The sequence below is a fragment of the Genypterus blacodes genome, unplaced genomic scaffold, assembly GCF_046128005.1.
Source record: "Genypterus blacodes isolate CSIRO-AG114 ecotype Tasmania unplaced genomic scaffold, CSIRO-AGI_Gbla_v1 ptg000032l_1, whole genome shotgun sequence".
NCBI classification, from domain to species: domain Eukaryota; kingdom Metazoa; phylum Chordata; class Actinopteri; order Ophidiiformes; family Ophidiidae; genus Genypterus; species Genypterus blacodes.
In genome coordinates, this window is record NW_027466845.1 from 572198 (window position 1) to 584557 (window position 12360).

General features: G+C 45.7%; 1 protein-coding gene across 2 annotated transcripts; it reads left to right on the forward strand.

Moving 5' to 3' along the window:
* Window positions 1–204: 204 nt before the first annotated feature.
* On the forward strand, window positions 205–11458 carry ppp1r13l (protein phosphatase 1, regulatory subunit 13 like). Of its 2 annotated transcripts, none has more exons than XM_076146373.1 (13): window positions 205–391; window positions 5593–5654; window positions 5779–5891; window positions 5979–6552; window positions 7471–7563; window positions 7729–7817; window positions 8169–8520; window positions 8681–9099; window positions 9206–9343; window positions 9438–9571; window positions 9678–9844; window positions 9961–10154; window positions 10259–11458. In XM_076146373.1, exons 2-13 carry the CDS (start codon window positions 5618–5620, stop codon window positions 10292–10294), a joined length of 2346 nt encoding a protein of 781 aa, XP_076002488.1. In that variant the 5' UTR covers window positions 205–391; window positions 5593–5617; the 3' UTR covers window positions 10295–11458. The 2 variants fall into 2 exon arrangements, with proteins under 2 accessions (XP_076002488.1, XP_076002487.1); XM_076146372.1 differs by having other exon boundaries at window positions 206–391; window positions 5976–6552.
* The last annotated feature ends 902 nt before the right edge of the window (window positions 11459–12360 follow it).

Genomic DNA, 12360 nt, shown 5'->3' on the forward strand with positions numbered 1-12360 from the left:
AACTTTTGTTCACTTGGGTTTATTTATTTACTTTTCATTATTCGTTTAATCTTTATCAGCACTACACCAACCTTACAAATGTGCTTAAACTCTATTTGGCAAACACAAAAAATCACAACAATGTCTTGAGTGTATTTGTTGGTGCCGCTTCACCTGAGCCAGCTGTGCAGCAAACACCTGGCTCGGGTTACAGCCGCGTAGAGAGCCAGAGGGGCCGGACTACGAGCCAGAGGAACTCACGCAGCTATGACTAAATGTCTGGAACTACCCAGACGAGACACACACACACTCACACTGAGCAATCCGACTGTAGGAAAGCCAGGAACCTGAACGGAGCTCATTTTAACTCCCGAGATTCGATCTGAAGAACTAAAGGCTCGCCTCCATCTGGGTAAGTTCTTCATTCGCCCTGTAGCGCTCACAGCTCTCACTGCGTGGGAACCCTCAGGATCCATTCTCATCTGCGTGTTAATGTAACTGTATCTTTCTGTTACAGTGTGGCCGTGTGTGTGTATGTGTGTATGTGTGTATGTGTTTGTCGCTGTTTCCAAAGTAGTCTACAGCTCTGAAAACTTGGAATTTCCTCATTTCACATCTTTCTTTCTGTCGGTTTTCTCGTAAATCGTCTTGAATGTGGACGAGCTTGTCCTCAAACTAATGAAAATCAGATGTTGCCATATTTCTGCCCAGCGCACCTCTCAGACTGCACACACACACACGAGCAGACAGACAGAGGCAAACGGTCAACCAACCAATCAGGAGTCTGTGTTGTATTTGTGATGCTTCATAATGACTTTATGTTCATTTCATGTATGTGGCGTCAATCTGGGATGTCTTCGAATGAAACACTGTGATTTGAAGTGCACCGATTTAGTAAAACTCTACTTTTAGGATGCCTTCCTGTATAACGAACACTATGTCAGTTACTTCCTGTGCTTCTGTGGGGGATTGTTCACAACTAAACAACTCCAGCATGTAGAGTAGACCAACCAACGCTGCCTGTCTGAACAGGATTTATTTTACTGGCTCTTTACAGCTCTGCACTATGTCTCAGTGAAAACCAGCTGGCTTGCATTGTGTTTTACAAACACACCACTAATTATAACACCAGCAGATCTGTGATTTGACATCTCGTCAGTGCCAATGTGTCAAGTGTCAAATAGGTCATGTAAGGGCCTATCAGACAAACCCATCAGTCTCTCACTCGTCAGCAGCAGACATTGACTTCTCTTTTCTGCCTGTAGGCATTTGATGTATTTGTCATTTGCCAGAAATGTCAGCCTGTTATGTTGTGGAGCGCTGAGAGATTCCTAAGTCACATGTTGCTGCAGAACAGTGTGGTTTTAGGTGTGAAGAGGTTCACTGGCTAAGAGTGTTGGAAGGTGGAAGACAAACGGGACCCAGCGGCATTACAATCACACAGAGGATTATAGGCCAGTTATATTCTATTGGGGATTAGTTGTTATCACCTCAGAGACATTCTTCGGTCCATAGTTCGTCATTTAGTCTGCAGACGATTGTTCTCTTTTGATTTAAAGGATCAATGGAGCTTCTTTGTGTGAGGACCTTTTCATCTGCAGTGAAGGACACGGTTATGAATAGAATGTGCTGTTTGTGTGTGTATGTGTGTGTGGGTCTTCCTTTGGAACAGACAGGTGTGAGTGCAAGAAGAAAACAGAACTTTGGGTGGAGTCTTTCCTCTGTGACAGTCATATAAGAGTGAGGGGGGTTTATATACTTCATATAAACGTGACGCAATGCAGAAGGGATTCAGAAGTGGAGCAGATTAATGATTCTCCTCCCTAGAGTTCAGTGACACACATTCCCAATTGTTTACACAATAATTACACAGCACCTCCCTCCTGCCTTGACCTTAATCTCCCGGTCAGGATCCAGACGTGCCAACAGGCCGGTTCAGATGCTTCCCATCACACGAGATAGTGTTGAGTCCATGTGAGCATTGTGCTGGATGTTATCTGGCTTTATTAAAGGATGTCAAGGAGAATCAAACTCCTTTAATGGAATTCAGACCACTGATGCTCCAAATATCTCCAATGTGTGAAAGTAATCAAGTAAGCTTGTGTGTAAAATTGCAATTTACTGCAACATAACAGAGTGGATCACTGGCTTCCTGTAAAAACTCCGCTGTGAGGTTTGGAGAAATACTACTCACACTCATGGGACATACTTTAGTCTGAGTTGTCTGTATGCTTCAATAAATCCAACTGTTAGATGGTTTGGACCGGAGAGAAGAAAGCCAAGAACAGTTTTTCACTCATATCTGTGGGATTCTCCCAGTTCAGAGTGAGCCAAGTTCCCTTACATACCTGTGTTGAACACACTGTGATTGATAAACATCTGAAGAAAGGAAGGGGGGCTGACACCGGAACAGTAAAGGGAGGAGAAGAATGGAGACTTCAGATGAGGAGTTCAGCACAGAGTCCTGAGAATGAGTCAAGCCTGTAATCGTTTTTTGTGAAGAACACAAGAGGGGTTAAGAGGGAGAGACTGTGTGTAGTTGTGGTCAGACACACCCTGGCTGGCTTCATGTGCAGCCTAATGATTATTCTGCAGTCCTTAAATCCTTTCTTCTGCTTCCCACAGCATCTCTCTGCCTTTCTGTCTGTCTGCAAACTGTCACTCCTGCATGATTCTTCACATTAGTCCTAGGGGAGGTTGATTATTAGGTGCTAAATGATGGAGCCAGCTGGTTTTGTAATCTGCTCCATGTAAACACAGCAAAAGGGAGTTTCTCTTTTAGTAAACGTCTTTTGAGGAAGCAACCAAAGTGCGATGGCAGGTCACCAATCTGGGAATAGAAAGCAGCAGTGACCGCAGCCGCCAGCCCGTTTTAAGCTCTTAGATGATTAATGTTCCTCTGCTTGAAGATGATAGGTTTGCAGAGTGTGTGTGTATACAACTGTACATGCAGTGAACCAGCTGCTGGGAAACAAATCCAAATGCATTATATTCTTATATCCTCTCTCTGTCTTGAACTAAATGCTTATGGTTAGTTTATTTGCACAATAACAATAATATATGCTGATAAGATTCAGTCGTCAATCATCGTCACTGGCGTCTCAGCTCAGTGACCTCTTTTAATTATGATGGTGGAAAGTTGAAAGTTTCTCTGCCTGTCTCTCTCTCTTTCTCCGCCTGTCTCTCTCTCTCTCTCTCTCTCTGCCTGTCTCTCTCTCCCTCGTCTCTGTCTTGCATGAATTTTCCTAATGCATGACTGTTTGTGTGTCCTGCTTTGCATTCCTCATTTTTACCTTTGTATAATCCCACTGGAAGTTCCTATTGCACGCAGACATTCACGGAGAGGGAATCACTCTTGGAATTTCCTCTCCTCTCTTATACATTAGAGAGCTTTGGGCGGGGTCAGGAACTTTTCGGATGTTGTGGGTCTGTAAAGCCCTTTGAGACATTGTGTGTGACATTGGGCAAAATAAAATGGACTTGCCTTGCTAAATAAAGTCAAACATGATCTTAGCTAGCATACTATTAGCATTCTAACAAACTACTATGGTAGATGTATGTGATATATGTAATCATGCTCATATTAGTATTACTATTCAGGTCAAAACACAGCTAATGAGAGTAAATAAAGACATATGATGGTCTTGGTGGTGTTGACACAGTTGGAGGTTGTACAGTAGAAGATGTTGCCACGTGAGTGCAGTGAAATGGAGGCAGAGCCGCAGCAGGGAGTGTTCGCCAAAACAAAGGAAGGAATGAATGGCAGGGCAGGAAGGGGAGAGTTCACAAAGCGTTCGACCTTAACTGTGAGTCAGCGAGAGTTTCTGTGCGTGCTGCTCTTGACTAACAGAGATAAGCTGGTACGGGCTGTATGTGAATGCCTCACGGGGAGGAGTGGTGAGGAATGTGAGAGTGTGCGACCCAGGTGACAGAGATACAACAAGTCCCCGCCTCAGTAATCAGCAGAGAGGGAGAGTTCCTATCTGACCCTCCTGCAGCCTCATGTGTGATAAGACACTTTAGATAACACACACTAACTTCTCACCGATTGACATGAGGGTCAAATCCAGACACAGATTAAACTGGTATTAAAGTTTAAAGTTTAAATTAAAGTATGATTGTATGATACGATATCGACTGTTTTAATAGAAGCCGTTCCCTCCCTTCCTTCCTTCCTTGCCGTGGTTCCTTCTTGGTCCAAGTTAAACGTGAGTCCATTAGCTAAACGGACTGCTACACACACGGCTTGTAACACACTGAAAGTTAAATCTGCATAACTATACAGTAGTTCTGGTCAGTGGAACCAAAACAAGCGAGTGACACACAGCATGGACACAATACCATCACACAAAATGGCCTGCATGTCAGCAAACCCAGCTCACAGTTGCCTTTCATTCAGCAGACACAGAGCCACACGAGTGACCCTAGCTACAAATGCCATTGCGTGCACTGCCACCATCTATAATGGAGCAGAACGCCACACAATCAATCTGTATGTTACATGTTTGGTGATTGTGGAATGTAACGTCCTCTAAACTGGGTTATTTACTACCAACATGATGTTGTGTAGCTACATGCATACAGGAAAGTGAAGCCACTCCTGCGATGCTCGACCTGAAAACAGAGAAATGTACTTTGTACCGTTCAGATCATCTGGTGGACGAGTTAGCTCAGCCCATCATTCTCTAAACATTATAAAATGTCTTGTGTTGACATGGTGCAGCCTTATTGAGTCATCCATTACATTCTACCACATCAGAGACCGAGAGACTGATTTCACATCCTGTCGGCCTGCCTGTCTGTCTGTCTATATGTCTGACTGAGATGTTAAACAACAAGAAGTCAAACCACAAATTGTGAAGAATGATTTCCCCTGCAGATGCTGTCTCTCATCAGTTGGCATCCTCAACGTTTTCGTGCGTAAATACAATCTGTCATCCCAACTCGATGTGTGCTACACCTGTTTGTCTGCCTGTCAAACTAACCAGAGCACCTAGAATCGGCAGATAATGGAGTTGAGTCAGCAAGGATGGCAGACATCCGTTACCAGAGTCTTTGTGGGTGAATGAGACAAAAGCTTCTGAATGATGCAGTGGTGTGGTAATATGTCATAGAAGGTTAGGTTTCATGCACGGTTTGAATCAATCGTGACTTGTTCCTACTTGAAGGCATTCCGGTTATGGCTCTGTGTCAGGCACAGGGCCTCAGGGGTGTGAGGGAGCATACCTGCTTCACTTTCACAGTCTGTGAAGGTCTCAGTCTTTCAGATCATGGTGTCCAAGGAAAGTTCATCTCAGGCAGCTGGACTTGCCAGCGAAGGCTTGAAGACGTTTCACTTCTCATCTGAAAGGCTTCTTTGGTTCTGAACTGATCAGAACATCAGAACATTATTTTATGACTTCAAACTCACAGTAAAAACTTGAAACTTGTCAACATGAATGAAGGGAAGCTTTGGGCCTGTTCATACAAATCTGTCAGCAAATGCTTTAAGTGCCAAGTCATGAACAAATGCAGACGGCGCTGAATGACAAGCATTGATTTAATGAGATTGTGAAATCAGGTTAGATTAGGAAGCTGGTAGAGTGTGTTCACCCGCTGTGGTTCTGTTTACAGGAGCCGGACCTGCAACCGCACAGCCATGAGCTCCCAGGGGACCTTGGGCAGCAGCATGCTCTGTGAGTGCACATCCAATTCCTAATCACTCATCCCTAAAATGTGTTCTGTAGCTCTTTATCTTTGTGTGCATCAGGCTAATGTCCTGTTCTAATTGACTGTGATGTCTTTGTGGTTCATATTCAGTCCAATCCATAAATGATGACCTGAATGCCTCACTGGCTACAGCTGATGAGTTATCTCAAGAGTTCAGCTCCCTGCTGAGTGAGGCTTCCAACAACAACAACACAAAGTCAAAGGTAAACAAACACACACGCCTGCTCTTTAGAATCTGTTGCGTTTCAGTGTTATAATATTTCACATCCTGTCCTTTGTATTCCCAGCAGACCAGCTCCCTGATCCAAAGGGACACACCTCAGTCCCCTCAGCTGTCCTGGACCTCTAACACTAGAAATACGTCGACTGACAGCAGCAATGGCAGCAGCTCTCAACCTTCCTCTCCAGGTTTAATATCATTACATCCCATGGAGTCCATCAGCAATAAAAACATAGCCCACCCTCCCATCTTCTCCACCAGCTCGCTACCATCTCCTACCTTTCGTAGGGAGGGAAGGTCTCCGCTTCCCCAAATGAGATCTGACAGCTACTCGTACGGCCAGCGCAGCCCCAGACATTCGCCCAGTACCCAGAGGCGTTCCTCCCCATATGGTTATGACAGTAGCCCCCGGGGTTCAGTGAGTTACATGGACAGAAGCCCGTCCCCAAACCACACAGGTGCTCCCTTTGACAAGCCACCTCGCTCTGGCCCCTTCCACACCTCCTCCAACCTGCTGAGCCCGTATGACAACAGCCAGATGGGCCGCAGGTCACCACGGCGAGAGAGAAGCCCCTCCCCTCTGTCGTTCAACCAGCCAATGTCCAGCACTCTTCCCCGGAACTTTACCAGTTTCGCACAACCAGGTGAGTCCCTGTAATGTCACATTTATAGACCAGCTATCAGATCTGAGCCACCGTTTGATAAAGGATCCTTCCTGTTTGGGCCTTCAGACATCAGGTGTAAACATTTTTGAATGCATTTCACTTTGCAATCTTCCAGGGAGCCATTGCTTTGCATGAAATATACAAATATTCAGCAGGTTCTGGAACTCACTCTGCCACTCTGACATGAGTGTTGTCAAAATTCCATGTTTTATGTGAGACTGCAGGATGATTGCCAAGTTTGCATGATTTAGAGTAAACAGGCAAGAACATGAAATCATATGGCTTACTAAGCAACATTCTGTAATCCCTGAGAAAACTCATCCTTCCCCCTTGATCCTGCTGCACCCGAGTCCCACCAACACACCTACACACACCTCCTCACCCCTCCTCACACCACAGAACACGAGACATGACTGACATGTGAGGTAGCAACGCCCCTTTTGGTGAATTGTGGTATTTTGGGGGCTCAAGGGTTTCTTCCCAAATCCGATTCCACCAATTGGAACAGGTTTCACTCAGTTAATGGATTCCTATCCTATGGATTCCGATATATTGAGGACAGCAAAATCCACCTAACTGATTGATTTTAACACATTGCAGCTTTAAAGAGATTCTAAACCATAACAAAGAGTTTCATTAGCTTGAGTTTCCACATTACTACTGGTAAACCAATTATAACTATAACATAGCCTGCAAAACATCAACTCTACCTCACATAGAGTGCATGATGTCACTGTTTCAAAATAGCCTGACAACACACTCAAAAGAATTTCATTAGTCTTCCTTTCAGCAAAGGAGTCAGCGCTGTTTTCAGAATCTTCACCAGGCCTGACAAACACAGCTGTAACTCACTGTGAGCTTTTCTCATTCCTCCTGTTCCTCCTCCCTCTCTGTCAGATGAAGGCGTGCAGCGGCAAAAAACTCCTGCCAAGTGGAATGAGACAGATCTGGACGCGTCGTACGAGAGAAAGCCTCAACACTCCTATGACAGTTAGTAGACCTGACCTATATTTGGGTTGTGCAGCTTGTTAACTCAACGTTTACTTTGTGTTTTTAGTACAGCAACAATTAAAAGTAGTCAAGCCTGTCTTAAGGAGGACTGGCTCTGTGCCACCGCTGCATAGTCTTAATTCTCTTTTCCCCTTCCTGTTCCAGAGACTGAGTGGCTGCGGCCGTCTGTGCCAAACAGCAACTGGAGAGAATCCAACTTAGATGGCCCCCCTCCAGCGTCCAGCCTCAAAAAGGTCTGTGACATTCACAGAAGAACTGTGGGAGCCTTCTTTGTGCCTCTTTTGTCCTGTCTGAGTGAACATTCTTCCACCCGAGCCGTCTGCTTACACACAGCAACATAAAATGTGTCACGTCTCCCTCTGGGGATAACGTAGATAAGCACTGAATCAGCATCACTCCTCCCTCAGCGTCGATGTTCACAGGGTGGAATTACATATTCACACCTTCCACAAGAGAGATTAAAGATGACACACACCTTCATTAGATGCTTGAACTCACTTAAACTCACATAGACAATGTTTCCTTTATCCTTCACGTTCATTTTTGTGATTTTTCTTATCCGTCTTCTCTTTTCCCTTCTCCAGGATTCCCACCTCCGACCTCATCATGCGTCTCTGCCCCGTAACGCACGTGTCTCCGTTCCTCCTGACCTCTCCTCCCCCGTCCACTCCCCTTACCACCCTCAGCCCATCATCTCCAGGATTTCTATCCCTCCAATCTCCAACCAGTCACGCCAGCGCAAACCCATCCCCCTGTCTGTCATCATGCGTCTGCAGAACCCTGACTGGGGAGCTCGCCCGACCCACCACCAGAGAGAAGCGGACATGTCTCCTTACCAACCGGCCTCACCCATGTCCAGGGAATACTTCCTCAAGTCTGTTCTTCAGCCACAGCAACCGCCGCCAGAGCTGAGGCAGCCCGCCATCTACAGCGAGGGTACAACACTGCGTTTGAAAAAGATACATCACACAGAATCTATATTTTAGTAGATTTAAGGGGTTAATAAGTCCCATTCACATGAAAATGTTTTGTTTCCTATGCTCTTTGATCAGCTGACTTGGCTTTAAACATGTTGTTTGGTCTCTTGTCTCTGCAGTGTTGAAGCCAGGAGACGTAGATGCTGAATTAGAGCGACTGGACCTTGTTCAGCCCCCGCCTCCCGTATCAGAGAAGAGCGTCCCCGCTGCCCCCCGGCCGCTCAGCCCCACCAGGTTGCAGCCGGTTGTAGCGCACGAGGCCCAGATCCAGGCTAACCTGGAGGAGCTGCTACGCATCCGGGCTGAAATCCCCCGGGCCCTGAAGAAAAGGGGCTCGGAGGACCTGTGCCAGCCTCTAAAGATGGCCTCCCAGTACGAGCCGAACCAGTACAAACATCTCATCAACAAGCTTTTTCGCAAGAAGGGCATCCGGAGAAAGGGGGAGCAATGGAGCGGAACGAGCAGCTCCTCAGACGAAGAAATGTCTCCTACCTTACCTGCCACACACACTCCCACAGCTGTGCCCTATGACTACAAGGTAAGAAACACACAATACTGCAGCTGATGATGTTATGAAATCTCTATTAATGCACAATCACACTAGCAGAGATTTACCCCCGTTCCTTTGTGACACTCCATTCCAGCACTACCATTCCATCCTGCGGCGCTCCAGTCGGGAGCGTAAAAGTTCGGGGAGGCGAGCTCGGCTCAGTCCACTGGTCCTGCTGCTGGACGGGTCGCTGGTGGGAGAGCTGGACACGGTGCAGAAAGCAGTGCAGGAGGTGAGTGTGAGAGTGTGTGTGTGCAGCAAACTTCCAAACACAAATAATGAATCCCAGCTGATGAATGTTCCTTTGTTAAACACATGTTCCATAGATAAGTGATCCCAGCCAGCCCAACGATGAAGGCATCACTGCCCTTCATAACGCCATCTGTGGGGGACACTACAACGTGGTGGACTTCCTGGTTCGCATCGGAGCAAACGTCAGCGCACCGGACAGCCATGGCTGGTAAACCCTCCATCATAGATCAGTCCCACCTATCCTCTACCCTCTATTGTTTCCCTCCATGGTGTTGTGTGTCCTGAGTGTGTTTGATTGGCACTTTGCCCCGCAGGACTCCATTACACTGCGCTGCCTCCTGTAACGACCGTCCTCTGTGTGAGTTCCTGGTGAGGAATGGAGCCGCTATCATGGCCATGACTGAGAGTGACGGAACCATCGCCTACCAGAAGTGCGACCCGTACGCTGTTGGGTTTGAGGAGTGCGAGAGCTTCCTGAGGAGTGAGGCCCACATACACACACACACACACACACACACACACACACACACACACACATACAGCAGCATTGTTTTTTGTGTGAAGCTCCAGCCCTTAACGTGTCCTTCATGCTGACAGGTATGGGGGAGGCCATGGGAGTGGAGAACAGCGGGGTTCTGTACGCACTGTGGAGCTTTGTGGCTCAGAATCCGGACGAGCTGAGCTTCAAAGACGGAGACATGGTGACCATCCTGCAGAAACCCGAGGGTTCAGACTGGTGGTGGGCTTCACTCTGTGGCAGGGAGGGCTTTGTGCCCAACAACTACTTTGGGGTAAAATGAAGATATCAAGTTGAATAGTTTATAATAATTTGCAGCATTTCAGTTTATAATCCTAAAGCAACAGACCTTAATGTTTTTGTTTTTTTTCCCTCCAGCTGTTCCCAAAGGTCCGGCCCAAATCCCTCTGCTAAGTGGTGAATCAGAGGGTTCCTGGTTCGTTTCCCGGCTCCTCCTACAGAGCCTGCCCAAGTGTTGTTGAAGACTGATTCACAGAATGGCGTCATAATGTGTCAATCAGTCAGTTGAGGAATGTTGAGGATGAGCTCAGTCACTCACTATGTTTTGGGCTGTAATGATCCTGTAAGCAGGTGGAGCAGGTGTAGACTTGCTGGTGTGTGTGTGTTGGCTCTGCTGGTCGATCCTCCAGGACTCTCCTCTCTAATGAGTCAACTATGATGCTGTGTTAATGTTTCTGACTCACTCACTGGCTCACACTCATCTTGTACAGTAGCTGTCCTCTTCACCATACCTGTGCACCATTAACAAACATGAGCTGTCGCCTCTCAGTTCAGTTTATAGGTCAAATTAACCCCCTCGCTTCCATAACGAGCCTGCTGCTACAGTAAACACCCCGAGCTAGACTGGACTAGATTGAACCTCTGTCTGTATATGTGTGTGTGTGTGTGTTGGCTCTGTAAGTCTCTATGTACATATTGTTTCTTCACTTTTCTCCTCCACACAGCAGCAGAGCTCTTATGTCAGTGACACGCCCTCCTTTGATGATCAAAGTCTCTCTCTCTCCTCCGGGAGGCCGAGCAAAGCTTTGGTGCTCAACCTGTGAGGACGCACCGGTTTTAAACCACTTCTCAAGGTTGATTCTCAAGGTCCCAAATGGTTGATTTGTTTTTGGGGGGGTGTCACGTTAAGCAACATAACAATTATGTGTGATTAGATTTGTACTTCCCAACGTCGTTTTTAGTTGTAAACGTATAGAAAGGAGCGACGTCCACTGTTTTTTGCTGATGCGGCAGATTGGCTATAATGTGTTTTTATAACTTTAGCCACTAAAAACGTAGCAGCACTTCTGTCTGGCTGGGTTCCTTCTCCCACTGTCCTTAGATGTTGTCGGCCACATCAAATGTTTTCTGCTGCCTGTAATGAATTGTGTTTGTATTGTGAAAGGAACACAAAGATCATTAACAACTAAACTAAACAGAATCATTTTACAGGAGCATGTTAGGAAATCAGTGTTTAGTGAGACATTTACTTTCATGTTGTGCTTTCATAGTAAAGCTTTTAACCCAAAACCCTAAATAAACATGTGAAAAGGGAGACTGTGAAGCTCCCTATACTGACCAGCAGGTGTCACTGTCTCCTCACAACTAAGAGTCACAGCGGCTGCTCTCTGTGCTGTCATCAAGTTTGGTTTCTGTCTCTTTCAATTTGCATACAGTAGATCTCTTTCTATACATACATACAACTACACAATTAATAACTCAAATGATATACTGTTTTAAGTCTTTTGATCTGCTGACTGAACTCCAACCTGATGCTATTTAAAACACAAAGGCCTGTGTGGTTCATTACAAGGTAAGTGTCAACATGTGAAGAAGATGAAGACGACTGCTCCTCATCTTTTACAATTGAGTGTAAATGTAAAAGCACCGACGTATGACGACACACTTTACACAGACACACATGCGCAGTTCACTCATACACTCACACACACTGTGGTGAGCTTATGTAGTGTTTCAAATTTTCTGCTGAATAATTCAGGTGATTGAAGTGAGCTGACTCCATTCGTCCCACTGAAAGATACAGAATCTGCTTCCTTTCATCACTGTTAGACCCAGAAGAAGTGGCTAATGCAAGAACGCCATTATTATCATCTCAGTCTTCTACTTTAATTTAAATATTATTGAATCTATTAGAAATTCTACTACAAGGGATGATGTAATGTAATTTTCCAGTTTGGAGCTTTGTCAGCAGCAGCAGCAGTTTTACTTGGATACACTTTTACAAATCTTGTGCATTCCAATACAAACAGCCCCATGACATCATCATTGTTTTCACTTTATCTTACATCTCAGCTCACAAATCCATCGTTTGATGTTTGCAACATGAACGAGACACAACAATTGTAGCAAACACCAACTTACAATTCAATATCAACAATCACTAATAAGCAATAATGATTATTAGTGTATGAACATCACGGATCTCTTAATGTCCACATCAAGAACTGTGACATGGAGAG

What these genes read in the sequence shown, in the direction of transcription:
- ppp1r13l (XM_076146372.1), top strand. Translation starts at nt 5,618, where the DNA reads ATGAGCTCCCAGGGGACCTTGGGCAGCAGCATGCTCT. An exon ending in GCCTCAACACTCCTATGACA is followed by an intron (nt 7,564 to 7,728) that starts GTTAGTAGACCT and finishes TTCCTGTTCCAG; the next exon opens with AGACTGAGTGGCTGCGGCCG. An exon ending in TGCCCAACAACTACTTTGGG is followed by an intron (nt 10,155 to 10,258) that starts GTAAAATGAAGA and finishes TTTTCCCTCCAG; the next exon opens with CTGTTCCCAAAGGTCCGGCC.